General features: G+C 45.5%; 1 protein-coding gene across 3 annotated transcripts in view; it reads left to right on the top strand.

Annotated features, from left to right (window-relative positions):
* The first annotated feature begins 4200 nt into the window (after positions 1 to 4200).
* Positions 4201 to 16404, top strand: part of LOC123650974 (regulating synaptic membrane exocytosis protein 2-like) — a 72476-nt gene continuing 60272 nt past the window's right edge. For all 3 annotated transcript variants that reach the window (XM_045581341.1, XM_045581340.1, XM_045581342.1), the window contains exon 1: positions 4201 to 4562. In XM_045581341.1, coding sequence (XP_045437297.1) covers positions 4375 to 4562 — 188 coding nt within the window. In that variant the 5' untranslated portion in view covers positions 4201 to 4374. The remainder of the gene's footprint in view (positions 4563 to 16404) is intronic.

Genomic DNA, 16404 nt, shown 5'->3' with positions numbered 1-16404 from the left:
TAAAAGCAAAAGTCTACAGACTCACAGACTTCAGAAGCTGGTGCTCCTACAGGAACTGAGGGGCTTGTATTTTGGAATTAGTCTGTGGCCCGTCAAGACCTTGAGAACCCAACGAGGATGGCCAGTGACTTACAAAGTTAAACAAGAACAATGCAGTTTTAAGTTCAAATGTATTCATATATTTGAGGGAAATGCCCCAGTAAAACCATAATGCCATACAGGACTCAGAGAGATGCGATGAACATTTTAGGTAAAATAGCAAATCAGTGCACACAATACATCTCTAAAGTCCATATTGTACTAAGATCTAAAGATAGATATTTTGGCCCAGCCCGTGTGGCTTTGTGGTTGAACACCCACCTAGGAACCAAAAGATCTCGGTTTGATTCCTGGTCAGGGAGGATATGTTTATTGATTTGGGAGAGAGGGAGATTGGTTGTCTCTGGGATGCACCCCAATCAGGGACTGAACTGGCAACTGAAGCATGTATCCTGATAGGGAATCGAACCCAAGACCTTTCAGTATATAGGGACAGCACTCCAAATGAGCCACACAGGCCCGCACTCTGTGTGACAGTCTATCTATGTGACATGTAAGCTTTTATTTGAGAAGGTGTATGACGATTTTAAGATATATTTACTCCTAAGGATTCCCTTTAAGAGGAAAGACACAAACAGTTGTAGTAAAGAAATGTAAAAAGGAGACGCAGTAATAGTAATAAGCTTACGCATTTCTGCTTGAGTCCTAGAAAAAGTCAGATGTCCCAGTAATACCTGCTCATGCACATGGCATTTCAGATGCTGGCACTTTCGCCGGACAAGCGAGAGCCAGGAGGGATGCAAACAGACAGCTGCAGGCACGCCAGGCTATGCGACAGATGGAAAACAGGGCGAGGCCTAGGATATGACTTGCTACTGTAAAGGAAGCCAAAACGGTCCAATTGGCACAACCACTTTTAAGTTCACATTTTTATGTACTCAGAATAACCATGCTATTTTAGCCTCGGAGGTGCAGCCTCACGCGTAGGATGTGGATTCTGACTTGCTTGGGTTGACAGCTGGCTGGGGAATGGAGGTGGTGTCACTTTAAGTCTGGCTCAGAAATAGTTGAATAAGGTAGACTAGTCCATCTATCCGTTTGATTATTTTTAGTTCTGCTCTCCTCCCTTTTAAAGGGGCTCTCAGATATTTTAGTGGCACAAAGGGTTTCCCAGGCCAAAGTCATAGGTGTGTGTACTTACTGGTGCTTGTTATTGAAGATCAGTGAGAAGGAAAGTGACTACTAGAAAACTCAACTTTCAATTTTAGGTTAAAAAAAAAAAAAAAAAGCTCAGCCTCCCTAAAAGTGTTCTTTGTGCTTCTTTTCCACTTCCCAGTTTCTCCTCTGTGATCTATTCTGCAATGCACATGGTGTTCTCAGCCTTCACTATACTTTAGCCACTTGGAAATTTTAAGGATCTATATCCATGACAAGGGTCCTAACCCGAGGTTTGATCTACAATTGGATCCAGGTGGTATATTAAAAAAGTGACCCAGATAATTTTTTTTAATACTCAAGTAATTTTATTGTGCAGCGAGGGTTGAAAACCCCTATGGTTTCAAGCTGGAGTAAAAAAAATCTAGGTTCTACCCGTCTGGTGTGACTCTGTGGTTGAGTGTCAAGCCTATGCACCAGGAGGTCATGATTCAGTTCTACATCCAGGCACATGCCTGGGTTGTGGGCTCAGTACCCAGTGTGGGGCGTACAGGGGGCAGCCCATCGATGATTCACTCTCATTATTGTTTCTCTCTCTCCCTCTTCTTTCCTCTCTGAAATCAACACAAATATATATTTTAAAAAAATCTAGATTCTAGCTGTAGGGCTGCCATTTACTAGTTGACTGACTTTAGTACCCAATTTCCAATAGGACGATGAGGTTGGATTAGAGATTTATAAAAATTTTCTAACTCTACCCTGGTGGATGTGGCTCAGTTGGTTGAGTATCATCCCATGAATTAAAAGGTTGCCAGTTCGATTTCTGGTCAGAACAGCTGAGTGATATTTCTCCCTCTATCTCTCTCCCTTTCTCTCTAAAATGAAACAAAATATATATTTTTAAAATTTCTATCTCTAAAACAAAATTAAATAAATTGAGATTCATATGGTATCTAATATGCTCAGCTCCAAAGAGATAAAAATGGAATTATGTGGCATAGGAGTTTGATTTGAATCCAGTGAGTGATAATAAAATAACATAAGCATTTAAACTTTCCCCTCTTCCCAGTGATAAGGCATGGGAGAAAAGAAACATAGAAATTTAAGCTTAGAAATCACACCAGACTCTAGGGCTGCTTTGTCTGTTGCCAGCTCTCTTAAATTAGGAGCTAGTCAGATGGTACCTGGGGAACAGAGGGAGGAGGGACAGAACTGACTGCACACCAAGAAGGTAAATATAAACCCCAAAGGCCTTACATTACTCATCAGACCATAATGTGGCCTGGCCCTGTGTGGAAGGCGGGGCAGGGGTGTGTACCTATACTGACCTCCACTCCTCACCCCCACCTCTGTCCTCCTGAGAGCACCCAGGAGAGGAGGTGATCCCGGTGGATGACCCATCCCCAGCCAGGCCCACCCCAGCCTCACCTCCACCTTCTCAGCCTGGCCCCTGCCCTGCCCCATCCAGAGGGACCCACTACCTTCTCCAGGAGCTGCCTTTCCAGATGCCCTGGACCTCTCTTTAGGACCCAGGCCTCCGTGTGCTTTGAGAACCAGCCTCGAACCCCGTCCCCTCGCTTCTGTGTCCTCTCTAGACTGGGCTCGCCCGAAGAGGCTGAGCACACGGAGGCCCTTGGCCCAAGCGCAGCTCACGCTCCGCCCCCGGTGATCCTCAGACCTTATACGCTCCGGGGCAAATCCTAAATCTCCAATCTCATCTCCCCACTAACCCACGCTCTCTAAGTCTCCCCCTCAGCACCTCTCCGGGCACCCCCCTCCCCCCTCCCACTCCCCAGTAGGGCACCAGGTCTCTGACATCCCCGGAGCTTCCTGCAGGCTCACGCCTCAGCCTTGCTCCCCATGCAACTTCCAACCCAGACACCCAGGACCTCTCCGAACTGTGCTCCCTCCCTCCAGCCTCCCCCCCAACCTCCCACCCCAGGAGCCCCTCCACGCGCTCAGCTCACACTCTAACCTCCAGCCCCACACTCATTGTCCCATCTTTTCCAAAACTGTGGGCGCCCTGACTTCCCCGTTACACCCCATCTCCGGATCTGCTATGGCCCCCAGCCCCTCGTCCCCACTCCTTTACCTCCCGACTTGACCCATGGGCGCCCCCATCCAGCTCAGCCCCCCCCCACCCCCCCCCACACACACACCCCGGCCCTCAGCCCTCCCTCTCCCCTCCCAGCCTGGGCCCGCCAGGCCCGGCCTCAGATCGCCCTCGGGAGGGGCGGCCGCCTCCCGCGGGGCCGGCGGGGCCTGGGCCCGGCTGCCGGGAGGTGACGCGGCCCCGCGGGAGGAGCCAGGAGGCGGAGGGCGGAGGCGGAGGCGGAGGCGGCGCGGACGGCGGCGGCGCGGGCAGCGAGCGAGCGGCCCCAGCGCCGACTCCACGGGCTCAGGGGGCGGCGGGGCCTCGGGCCGCGCGTGATGTGGGCGGAGAGGCGCCCGGCTCGGCGGAGCGTCCGAGTTCGCCGAAGCCCGGGCGTGGGCGGCCCCGGGGCCCCGGATCCCGCCCCGTGCGGTCCCTCCTCTGCGCTCGCTGCTCCGCTTTGGCCTCGAGGGTCCCCGGCCGCGCGGTCGCCCTGAGACAGCAGCCCCCGCGCCCCCTCCGCCCTCCACCTTCCGCCCTCGGATCCCGCCTCCCGGCCATCGGGGCGAGCCGCGGGGCCCCCCCCCGCCCCCCCGCCCCGGTGCCACTGGCTCGCGGCGGCCTCGTCTGTCCCCTCCCAGGGGCGCGCCCCCCGCCCCCGCCGCGGCCGGACACACTCGCGCGCCGCCCTCCCGCCCGCCCGCTCCCCCCAGCCACCCCCCCTCGGCCCCGCCGCCTTACTCCGCGCCGCCCCGCCGCCTTACTCCGCGCCCGACGGCCCGCCGCCGCCGCCCGCCCCGGAGCCGCTCCCTCACAGCCCGGCGCCCCGGAGGCCGGAGAGACGCTCCCCGGAGCGCGCGCCCAGCCTCCCTCCTGCCCTCCCTCCCTCCCTCCTCCCCCCGCGCCCGCCCTCCGCTCCCCGCCCCCCGCTCCTCTCTCTCCCGGGGGCGGGGGGCTGTCGCCTCGGATGGAAGGCCATTGATTTGTATGTATTTGTCCCGGCGGCGCCGGAGGAGGCCGCCCCAGCCGCCGCCGCCCGCGGAGCGGCCTCCCCGCCGCGTCCCCAGGGCGGCCGGGCTCCGCCAAACATGTCGGCTCCGGTCGGGCCGCGGGGCCGCCCGGCTCCCACCCCGGCGGCCTCCCAGCCGCCGCCGCCACCGCCTCTGCAGCCCGAGATGCCCGACCTCAGCCACCTCACGGAGGAGGAGCGGAAGATCATCCTGGCCGTCATGGACCGGCAGAAGAAGGAGGAGGAGAAGGAGCAGTCGGTGCTCAAGTAAGAAAGAACCCAGCTGCTCCATCTTCCCGCCTCCCTCCCTCCCTCCCTCCCCCCTCCCTGCTGCCTGCCCTCCGCCCCCCAGGCGGCTGCCCCGCGGCCGCCGCGCGTCCGATCGCCTTCCCGCCGGCGGCAGCCTCGTGGTCCGGCTGCTTTCGGGGTGTCGTGTCGGGAAAGGGGGGGCGGCGAGCCTTTGGACGCGGTCATTGTCCCCGAGCGTCCTGTCCGGAGCTCCCCGGGGCCGGCAGGCTGGGCTCCGGGGCCGCGGGGAGCTCCGCACAGGGCGCCCGGGTAGGGGCTGCCCCCGGCTCCGCGCGCGCCTGCCCGGCCGCCGCCCCCGCGCCGAGCCGGGACCCGGGCGCCGGATCCAATATGGCCGTGCACAGGTGCCCGGCCGGGGCGCCGAGGCGGGCGGGGACGCGGGGCGCCCCGGGCCTCCCAGGCCCGCGCTGCCGCAGGGCGGCTCTGCTCCCCCTCTGCTCCCCCCCCAGCGCTGGGGGAAGCGGCGTTGCCCACGATCGCCGAGGGCAGGAGGGCGGCGGGGCGCGGCCCGGGGCCTGCTGCGCTCCGGGCGCTCCGGTGGGTGTGCGGCCGTCGCCATCTTCCGCCCACCCCTCCCCCGCCGCGGGCTCCGGCGCCCCGCGCTCGCTCGGCGGCTCTTCCTGTTTGCGCCTCGTCTGTCTGTGTGATCCCTAAGGGGCTCCGAAGGGGCTACGGGTCCTGCCGGGACTGCGGTTTTGGGGTGTCTCCTCCGACCGTGCGAAGTTGTGTGCACACGCCCAGCCCGGGGGGCGGGGGGAGCGGGGCGGCCCGGCGGCGGGAACTTCAGCACCGGGAGCTGTCCAGCCCGGCCCCGGCTGCGGGGTCCGGCCGCGGGGAGGGGGCAGCGGGGCGGCGGCGGGAACTTCAGCACCGGGAGCTGTCCAGCCCCGGCCGCGGGGAGGGGGAGCGGCGCGGCGGGAATTTCAGCACCGGGAGCTGTCCAGCCGGGGCCGGGCGCTGAGTGCTGGTCTCGCTAGAATAGATGATCTGTTTCTACAGGTTTGCTTTGCTTCTAAATGCTTTGCGGTGATTTGATTTTCCCAGTGAACTCTGAGAAAGAGATTGTGCAGAAGATGTGTAACCTTTGTATGTTTTTTTTTTTCTTTCCAAACTCAACTTTTTTTTCTTCTTCTTTCTTTTCACTTGGATTTCCACTAAAAGATGAACTTCGTATACAGTTTCTATGCCCAAGTAGGGCCATTCTTTTGTGTGTGTCATCCAATTTACTCTCCCATAGTCTCCACAGAAACACACCACGGAAAGGGTAGAATTCCTCCAGGAAGGAAAACTAGCACACTAACTTCTAATTATGTAAATTAAAAAAAAAACACAGGTTGTTGAATTCAATAGTCTTTCAGAAAATGTATTTTTCTTTCCCCTATAATTTTATTAAAAAGAAAAAAAACACACACATTTCTTATTGATTTCAGAAAGGAATGGAGAGGGAGAGATAGGAACATAAAGGATGAGAGAGAATCATGGACCGGCTGCCTCCTGCACCCCCCACCCTGGGGATGGAACCCGCAGCCCAGCCATGTGCTCTGACCGGAATCCGACCGGGACTGCCTGGTTCATAGGTCGTCGCTCAACCACGGAGCCACACCGCCAGGCCTTCGGTAGTCCTTAATACACTTATAAAGAAATAATTTTGTGCTGTTATAGTTACATTATTAATGAAAAATATTACTTTAAATAATTTATGATAAATGCATCAGATATTTGTACATGCTTGAGAGAAATCCTATTTATCAAATGATACTTAAGGACCAAGAACAAATGTATTTCTCACATATTAACTGAAAGAAAGAAGAACTGCTTCTTCAAAGATCATTTCTGGTTCAGCTACTTTTTGGGACTGTGATTTATTAGTAGCCTTGGAAATGAAAAAGATTAGGAGATTTAAGTAGCTTATTTCAACTAATAGGAGAATAAAGCATTATCTATAAAAGCTTTTTGAGCATGTTCCTAACTTCACTCTACTATATATACTGACAATACCAAGCTTTGGATGACTTAGAGCTGGACATTCAGGTATATTACTATATATTTTTACTATGTTGCTATAAAATCAGTGTTTCCAAATGATGCTCAAATAAAATAGTTTTATTTATTTGACCCACATATTTAGATGTAGAATGTATTTTTTATTTCATTATAATATGCTAAATAATAGCACTTATTGGGAAATTCACTCTAATTTCAGATTAATTTATTGTTCTAATATATATAATTTTAAATGAACTTTTGAATATTAAATTAAGAATTATTTAAAAAATATACTAAAAAAAGTTGTGAAAGCGTTGGCTATTCAGGTAGGTACACATAAACTTACATGTAATACAATTGTGCATTCATATCTTTACAATTTAGAGAGAAACAAATATCTAAATGTATTCATTCTATGAATTTACATTGATAAAAGTACATTCATATTTATTTTAAATATATATTTGCATTTCTATCTAACTTAATCTTGGGAGAGGTCATAGCTCAAAATGACCTACATGGCTTCAGAATTATTTTTGTTTTCACTTTAACAATAACTTATTTGGAGGTTAAAACCTAATATATTTCAGAATTTAATTAAAAGTTCTTTAAAAGTGCTTTTGTCTTTTGTAACAAAATAACAGTAGGCCAGGAAAATGAGAAAAAGTGTAGATTTTATATATAATAATAAGAGACAAAGCATTTTCAAGAATTTGACAATTTATTAAGTAATATATTATCAATATTGGATATTAAATTTCACATGCTGTATATAAGAAAAAGTGCTAGTATTCTTCAATGACTACTATTTCCATTAACTTTTAAGGGACACATCTGGTTGTGACTATACTATATCCTTTGTTTCTCTTCGGTATATCCATTTAATTTCATGTTAAAATCTATTCTGAAAGAAGGTCATGGACAGAGAGAAGTAAACTGAAATTTAAATTCATATCTGCTATCTTTTAACAACTATGTAAGAAAAAGACTTTGATGTGTAAAAAAATGGAACTACTTGAAAATATTTTTGCGTGATCTGTGAGATTCTATGCTATGCTAAGTATTCATACAAAGTGGGGTGTGCATTACAAGATGACCTATGGGAGTACAGGAAAAAATATTTAAACTTACATTTACATTTCTATTTATATTTAAAAGAAAAATTAAGCTTTATTAATAGTTAACATATACAGTGACAATATTAAAATACATATAATTTACATATAAATATTTGTAGATGGAGAGGTTCAGGCCTGAGATATTTTTAGTGGGAGAGGTGAGACCACTATAGTAATCTCTTGCCTTGGGAGCTGGAAGAATGAAAACTATTTATTTTTAATTGTTAGCAATGTCTTCCAAGCCTAGCTGAACATCCACATACTTAGGAAGTTCTTCTATCATCATCAAACAATATCATTTTACATGTGAGTGAGATACTAGAATTTTGGAAGCATTTTTATATATCTGTAGATTCCTAAATAGATCAATACTTCCTTTTTTTTTTTTTTAACCCTATGAGTTCCATTAATATTTTTAGTTTGGATAACTCAGTCTATCAAGTTCTGCAATGCCCTTTTCCTGATTAATGTTTTTAAGGCTTTCAAGTTGTTTTTCATGACTGTAAACTTCTTGAGGGCAAGAATAAACTTACTGGAGTTTGTGTTTTGCAGCATCCTTAAATACCTGTGCATAGGAGGTCCCTACTAAGTAATGTTGATTTGACTTGTGGTAATGTTAATGAGGTAGTTTACCAATTTTGTTGGGAAAATGGAGAATGATTATTTTTAAAAGAAAAACATAACCTAAAAGTTTCTATTTTCAAGTGAGGCTTTTTTTTTTTTCCTTTTTCTTTTTGGTGTGGTACTAAGAAAAAAAATAGAGGAACTCAAATCTACTGAAATCAATAGAAAGGCATTCATTCAGTAAATATTCATTGAATTTCTACTATGTGCATACCACAGTCTTTCAGAGGTATTTTTGTAACAAATTAGAAATTATGTTTCTTGTTGTGTAAATCATCTTTTTTTTTCATATCAGTTTAAGTTTTCTGTTAATGTCAAAGGGATAATTTTCTCCGAAATAAAGGAAGATAATAAGTAAAAATTTTCCTGATAGAACAAGGTAACAATTTAGCTTATATTAAAAACAGATGAACAGTTCTACATTTTTTTTTAATAATTCAATTTTAAAAGTGCTTTCCAAAGTCAGTTTGTAAACTTCTTTATTTATTAGGTAATATATATAAACTATTGATAGTAGCCTGGTGCACGGAATTCGTGCAAATTAAAAGGGAATTAATTAGAGGAGGAAATATTGTAATATTGCTATTGATGTCCCCTGGCCGAGCACCATGCTGGGAGGCAAACTCACTGTTCTAGGCCAGCAATGCTGCAAGTCCCCGCCCACCTGCATCTGCCTTGCATGAAGCCTCCCGCTATTCGGTTGTTACGGTGTTATGGCGTGATGACCATTTGCATATTAGCCTTTTATTATTATGGTAGTATAAAATTTCTTATGAAATTTTTAACTATTTTCCCTACTCATAGACAACTGCTGTTGCCAAGTATACTGTATAGTCTGCCAGAAAATTCTGTGTAGAAGAGTAGATATGTGTATATATCAAATATTTTGTGTTTGTGTGTGTGCACAAGCATGTATGGATATATGTGTGTAAACATGAACAACACAAGCGTGTCCTGAAAGTTTACTTTTAGAAGATAATACCCACACCCATTAATATATAGTTGCCTCATTCATTTTAATGGCTGCATAATATCCCATTTTATAAATGTTCTCTAATTTCTTTAACTAGTACATATTTTTTGGTAAGTTGATTCTAATTATTTTGCCATTAGGAAAAACACTATGTTAAATACCTTTGTATATATATCATTTTCCAATATGTCTGAATATATCACTGAGATACATTTTTAGAAATGGAATTATTTGATCAAAAGGTCAGCATATTTTAAATTTTAATAAATATCACCAAATTTACTTTCATAGAGGAAGTATACATAAGTGACATATAGGGAGACTTTCCAACATCATAGCCAATTCAGTGTGTGGTAATCTTTGCCAATATTTTGGTGAAAAATATGCCATTGTTGATTAAATTGCAGTTTTCTTATCAGTGAGGACCTTTTACCTTTGTGTAGAGCTTTTTTTTTTTTCTTTTTCTTTTTTTAACTCATCTACCTATCACCATCCTAACTCGTGTGGTAATAAAGGTGTTTTTATTTTATTTATTTATTATTATTATTTTTTATTTTATTGATATTTTACAGAGAGGAAGAGAGAGGGATAGAGAGTTAGAAACATCGATAATGAGAGAGAATCATCGATCAGCTGCCTCTTGCACCCCCCCTACTGGGGATGTGCCTGCAACCAAGGTACATGCCCTTGACCGGAATCGAACCTGGGACCTTTCAGTCCACAGACTGACGCTCTATCCACTGAGCCAAACCGGTTTTGGCAGTGTGTAGAACTTTTTTTGTTTCTTTTTCTATTGCTCATATTTAGTGATCTGTAGGAGCTTTTTATATATCTTGTTTTACAATCTTGTTTGTGCCTTTTACTGGTCAGGATTAAAAAAATGTATTTGAATTTATTACTTTTTGTTTTATGGCTTGGGATTGGCAGTATACTTAGAATGACCTTCCTCGTTCTAATATTTAAAAAGAACTTACCATATTTTCTTCTTATCGCTAAATGAAGATTTAAGAATGTGGCATGTCAGATAAATGACATTATTTAATTATGCAAACTTTCAAATAAAAATCGTTATATATATATATAAATAACCATGACAATTGCCAAAATTTGAAAACCTATAGTTTTTAAGGATTCAAAATGCATTCTAAGATTTTAATTGACATTTTCTGAGAAAGACCCTAATACATTCTTTATATATCTTCTATATTTTAAAGAAACTAAGACAATTAATAGCTTCTTGTTGACAATACATATTGACAAAGAACTGATTAAACTGTGGGATGAAGAGGGAGGTAATCGAGGCAAAGGGTGATGGACCAGGTGGACTTTGACCTTGAACTTTACCAACTCATCAATCACTAAGTTCTAGCTTATGTTAGTAAACTCTCTGAGCCCATATTTCCTCAGCTGTGTCATCAGTCTAATACTAAAACTCCTGTCTCCACCCCCAAACTTTACCTTTTATGTGTAAAAGAGGGCCCGTGCAGAAACTCGCTGGAAGTGGTTCAGAAAGTCTGCAGGAGAAGGTTTAACCAGAACTGAGTCAGTAGAAGAGACTGGAGAGAAGGCAAGGATCAGAGCTTAAGATAGTTTCTGTGCTGTTCTTTCCATTTGGATTTAATCCTGAAGGACTGTGTTCCCAGGGGATTGTAAGTGGATATAAATGTCTTTTTTATTTATTTATTTATTTATTTATTTATTTATTTATTTATTTATTTATTTATTGAATGATTAAACCTAGCTCGGCCTAACAGAGTGGACAGCAGCTAATATCTCAAGAAATGATTGCCTTTGGGATTTAACGGTCACATTTGTAAAGAAGTTTCATTGTTTACTCCTCTTGGACAGGAGAGCTATTGGCTAAGGCATGTGCTATTCATTAAAGTAATATCAAGCAGTGGGCAACACATGAAATCACTGAGAACAAACTATATTTAATAAATATTATTTTTCCATTAAAAAACATTTCGCTGAAATTGATTTGGCTCAGTGGATAGAGCATCGGCCTGCGGACTGAAAGGTTCCAGGTTTGTTTATGGTCAAGGGCATGTACCCTGGTTGCCTGCACATCCCCAGTAGGGGGTGTGCAAGAGGCAGCTGATCAATGTTTCTAACTCTGTATTCCACCCTCTTCCTCTCTGTAAAAAAATCAATAAAATATAAAAAAACAAACAAAAAACATTTCATTTAATAAACATCTGTTCAAGGATGTGAGAGTTTAAGCCACCCTTTCCTAGTGCTAGGTTCCATTCCCCCCCCCCCCCCTTTTTTTTTGTATGGTGTGGAGTATTTTTTTTTTTTTAGGTAAACATTTTATTGATTTTTTTTTGCCCCCCTCCCTCCCTCCCACACATCCCCTCCATTGTTTTATGTTCATTGGTTGTACTTATATGCATGTATAAAAGTCCTTCGGTTGATCTATTATCTCCCCCAGATCTTCCTCCCCTCCCCACTGTAATTTGACAGTCTGCTTGTTGATTTACTGTCTCTATATCTATATTTTGGTTCATCAGTTTATAATGTTCTTTATTATCCACAAATGAGTGAGGTCATGTGGTGTTTCTCTTTCATTGATTGGCTTATTTCACTCAGCATGATGTTCTCCAATTCCATCCAGGTTGCTGCAAATGATGAGAATTCCTTCTTTTTAATGGCAGCATAGTACTCCAATGTGTAGATGTATGTACCATAGTTTTTGGATCCAATCATCTGCTGACGGGCACCTGGGCTGTTTCCAAATTCTGGCTATTGTATCGATAGATTGTGCTGCTATGAACATAGGGGTGCATATATCCTTTCTGATTGGTGTTTCTAGTTTCTTGGGATATATTCCTAGAAGTGGGATTACTGGGTCAAATGGGAGTTCCATTTTCAGTTTTTTGAGGAAACTGTGTGGAGTATTTTTTTTATTTGAAATAGTTGTCAACATTTTAGAAACCATCACCAACAGCAATTTCCTTGAGCAGTGGCGATGCGGGTATTTCAGGTAAGCGGCTCTTCAGAGGGAATATGTGGCATTGGATCATCTTCTAGGTATGCTTGAAAAAACACCCCCGGAATTTTAAAATCAGGGGGACTTGAGCACAGACAATTAAATGGTCAGCTAGTACAGAAGGTATGCACCTTGGGGGACAAAGCATCTTTGATCAGGTTCAGTTGATATGTAGCTAATAAAGAGAATAAAGAATATTAGCATGATGGGCAGTGTCACTCTTCTAGTATGTTAACAAAAACAAGTTAACACGGCAACGAAGTTAAGCCAAAGAATTGAACCAGGTGTGTGTAATCAACTGTTTCTTCTCAGGTAATCTACGGCTAAGATGGCCTTAAATCAGAAATTTCTTTGCCCTACCTGTATCTCATGTTTCATTTCCTGCGCTATTTCCCCCTTACTTTCTAGTAATGCTCTGACAGCGAATTCCTTTCTATTTTTGTTGATATAATAATGAGAGCCATGACTCCCCTGGAGACAGTCTTGTAGTGGTACCGTTGCTGTCTTAGCTGAGATCTTCTGAGAAGGAATATGTGGAACTGGTAGAAAGAAGTGGAAATTCTTTGAGAGCAGTATTCAGTTTTTATCTCCAGACTTTTCCATGCAGGCTTTTCTTGGAATCTGAATATATATCTTGAATTGAAAGAAAGAACTAACATTTGTTCAGTGTCTACCAAGTGCCAAGATCTAGGTCACAAAGCTTGTAAGTAACAGAACCCAGATCAGTACCTAGATCTTTATAACTCCAAAACCCATTTCTCCCTCCCCCCCTCACCCCCCCCAATCAGATTACTGTTAAGTCTTCTGGAAAACTTAAAGTTAAGAGCCTAATGCTTAAGGGCTTGGACTTGAGTCAGACAAATGTGGGTTTGAATTCAGGCTGTCACTTGGTAGCTGTGTACCTCAGTGTGTTTGTCTGTGAAATGGGGATATTAACACCTACTTCAGAAGCTGTTATGAGGATTAATTGAGTTTGCGTTTGTCAACCCACTAGAATTCTAAGTTCATAATAAATGCCATTGATGGCTATAGAGAATATCAATGTAGTTTATCATCAATAAACACTTTTATGAACCCCCAGTTTTTAAATGCCTGTTGAAAGGACATTGTTACTTTCTTTAATGAAGACCCAGATCTTCCAATAGTATTCCTTGTGTTAGTTTTCTACTACTAACAAGCTTAGTGCATTAAAACAACATGAATTTATTATCTTACAGCTCTGTAGGTCAGAGTCTGACAAGGATCTTACTGCACTAAAATCAAAGGAATTGGCTTGTGTTTCTCTCTGGAAGCTTGAGGGCGAGGATGTGTTCTTGATCATTTAGTTTGTTGAAAGAATTCACTTCTTTGAGGTTATGTGATTGAGATTTCCCATTTCCCTGAATGCTGTTCCAACCTGTTAGAGGCCTGCCTCTCCCTAGCGCTTGCAGGTGGCCTCCTATATCAGTGGGTGTTGAATCCTCCTGATGCCATCTCTCCCACCCTACTTCTGTGGCCATCACTCTGCCCACAGCTGGGAAAGATTTTCCTCCTTTAAGGATTCATGTGATAGACTGGGCCCACTGGATATTCCAGAATAATCTTCGCTGCTTAATCATTTCCGTGGAATCCTTTTTCGCTGTGTAAGAATACATACTTAACGTTCCTGGAATTAGAATGTGAACATCTTTGAGGGAGCCATTATCCTCTGCACATTTCTCAAGTGAGTGCCGCTGGGTATATGTTTTTTATAAAGTAGAGATTGTTGTCCTGGTCGCAGTGGCTCAGTGGTTGAGCATCGACCTGTGAACCAGGAGATCACGGTTTAATTTTGGTCTGGGCACATTGTGAGCTCAATCCTCAGTAGGCAGCATGCAGGAGGCAGCCATTCAATCAATGATTCTCATCATGGATGTTTCTCTCTCCCTCCCTCTCTCTCTCTCTCTCTCTCTCTCTCTCTCTCTCTCTCTCTCTCTCTCTCTCTCTCTCTCTCTCTCTCTCTTCCTCTCTGAAGTCAGTAATATTTAAGAATAAACCAAAGAATTGTCCTCTTATTTTTTAAAAATGTATTCTTCATTCAGAGATACAAATTCCAAAGTGACATCTCTGAAATAATATTTTGCAATGCACCTTTCCAGGGGTTCACAATACTTTATTGCCCTCAAGTTACTGCCAATCCACTCTTCAGTTTTTATTTATCTAACAATGTATTCCTGAATTAAAATGTTGTTCTGACGGGGGAAGTGGGGTAGGGTTGGGGGTCTGGGGACCAGCAGTGTGAATTGTTCTGGGGTCTGCACATCAGTGCTCTTCTTAACTAGTCATTTCCGTTAATAATTGTATTTATTTGTATAGAGGGAGGAATACATAATATTGTTATAAGACTAATATGTGAAGAATTCCTGAAATCTTTCCAAATGCAGTATTTTTATTATCATTTAGAAAGACTCAGCATGTGCTGTATATTGCAGGATGAGTAAATAAAGACTTGGATTTAACCTTTGGACAAGAATATGGTTTCTCTTGGGATGTTTGGTTGAAAAGCCGTTTCTTACTCTACAACAAGAGTGGCCATTGTTCTTTCTTACAGTTATTAGCCTAGAAGTCTGACTTAATGAAAAGGTATAGTATGCATTATGACTTAAACTTCATGTCAGTATTTAAAATATAAGTTGTCTTAGATGTATAAAACATTAAAGGTAGCTGTGAGGTGAAGTAGAAAAATAGTCCAAGGCACTTATATAGTGTTATGTGATAGGAGACACTAGACATCAGAGACCAGGCAGGAGACAAACTAAAATAGTAATTTGCACAGAAAAAAAGTTTAATATAAAGGATTAACCTATAGCACTCAGCAGACACCACTTTTAGGGCCGAGGCCCAGTACACAAGCAAGGAACAAACTTGGGAGAGAGGCCCCCCTCACTGTGGCTGTGGCTCATTGCTGTCAAGGTCTGGGGCAAACCAGCAGGAGGACATCATCGGTGGGGGTGTCAGTGGGGGTGTCAGGGGGGTGTCAGTGGGGGTGTCGGTGGGGGTGTCAGTGGGGGTGTCGGTGGGGGTGTCAGTGGGGGTGTCGGTGGGGGTGTCAGTGGGGGTGTCAGTGGGGGTGTCAGTGGGGGTGTCAGTGGGGGTGTCGGTGGGGGTGTCAGTGGGGGTGTCGGTGGGGGTGTCAGTGGGGGTGTCGGTGGGGTGTCAGTGGGGGTGTCGGTGGGGGTGTCAGTGGGGGTGTCGGTGGGGGTGTCAGTGGGGGTGTCAGTGGGGGTGTCGGTGGGGGTGTCAGTGGGGGTGTCGGTGGGGGTGTCAGTGGGGGTGTCGGTGGGGGTGTCAGTGGGGGTGTCAGTGGGGGTGTCAGTGGGGGTGTCGGTGGGGGTGTCAGTGGGGGTGTCAGTGGGGGTGTCAGTGAGGGTGTCAGTGGGGGTGTCGGTGGGGCTTGCCGAGAAGCTGGCTGGAGCGCTCAGGAAGCTCACTGGGAAGCCACCCTGTAGGGTGTCAGCGAGACTTGTTGGGACACTGCCTGCCAGAGTGCTGCCGAAGCCGCTGGAAAAATGCCCCCCATGGGGTGCGGGCGAGCCCTGCGGGGAGGGTGCGTGCCACCAGGCGTCCTGTAAACTCCTGGCAGCCAAGTCTCCCAGAAGAGCGACCAAGCACCCAGAAACAGAGAGCAAGGAGCCCCTTCTTCAGCGAATGTCCCTCTGGCTCCCTCTACTGACAGAGCTGAACACGGTGCCCCCTGGCCAAAGGGAAAGGGCCCAGGTCCAGTGTCAGGGAGCTGGGTGGGCTTGGCGCTGAGAGGCAGTGCATGTATACGTGTACAGGAGGCTGTGCCACCCCCAAATACTCCAATAGCATAGCATAAACCACATGGGCTGTTTTTTCCTGTTTTCTGTGGCTCACCTGGGATCTCCACTCCACGTGGGCCTTGGTCTGGATCACAGGCTGATGGAGCGGCTGGCGGGCATTGCGAGCAGATGAGAAGAGGGACTGTGGTCAATAGCAGGCTGTCTCTTAACATTTCCCCTTAGAAATAGATATACCATTTCTGCTCACATTTCAGTGGCCAAATCAGCTTACACGATTATGCCTCCCTGAGGGCAGAGAAGTGCAATTCTACCATTTTTGGAGGGA

The sequence above is a fragment of the Pipistrellus kuhlii genome, unplaced genomic scaffold (assembly GCF_014108245.1).
Source record: "Pipistrellus kuhlii isolate mPipKuh1 unplaced genomic scaffold, mPipKuh1.p scaffold_m20_p_14, whole genome shotgun sequence".
Lineage (NCBI taxonomy): Eukaryota > Metazoa > Chordata > Mammalia > Chiroptera > Vespertilionidae > Pipistrellus > Pipistrellus kuhlii.
Note: the sequence above shows the minus strand (reverse complement) of the source record. Positions and strands in the feature narration are given on the sequence as shown.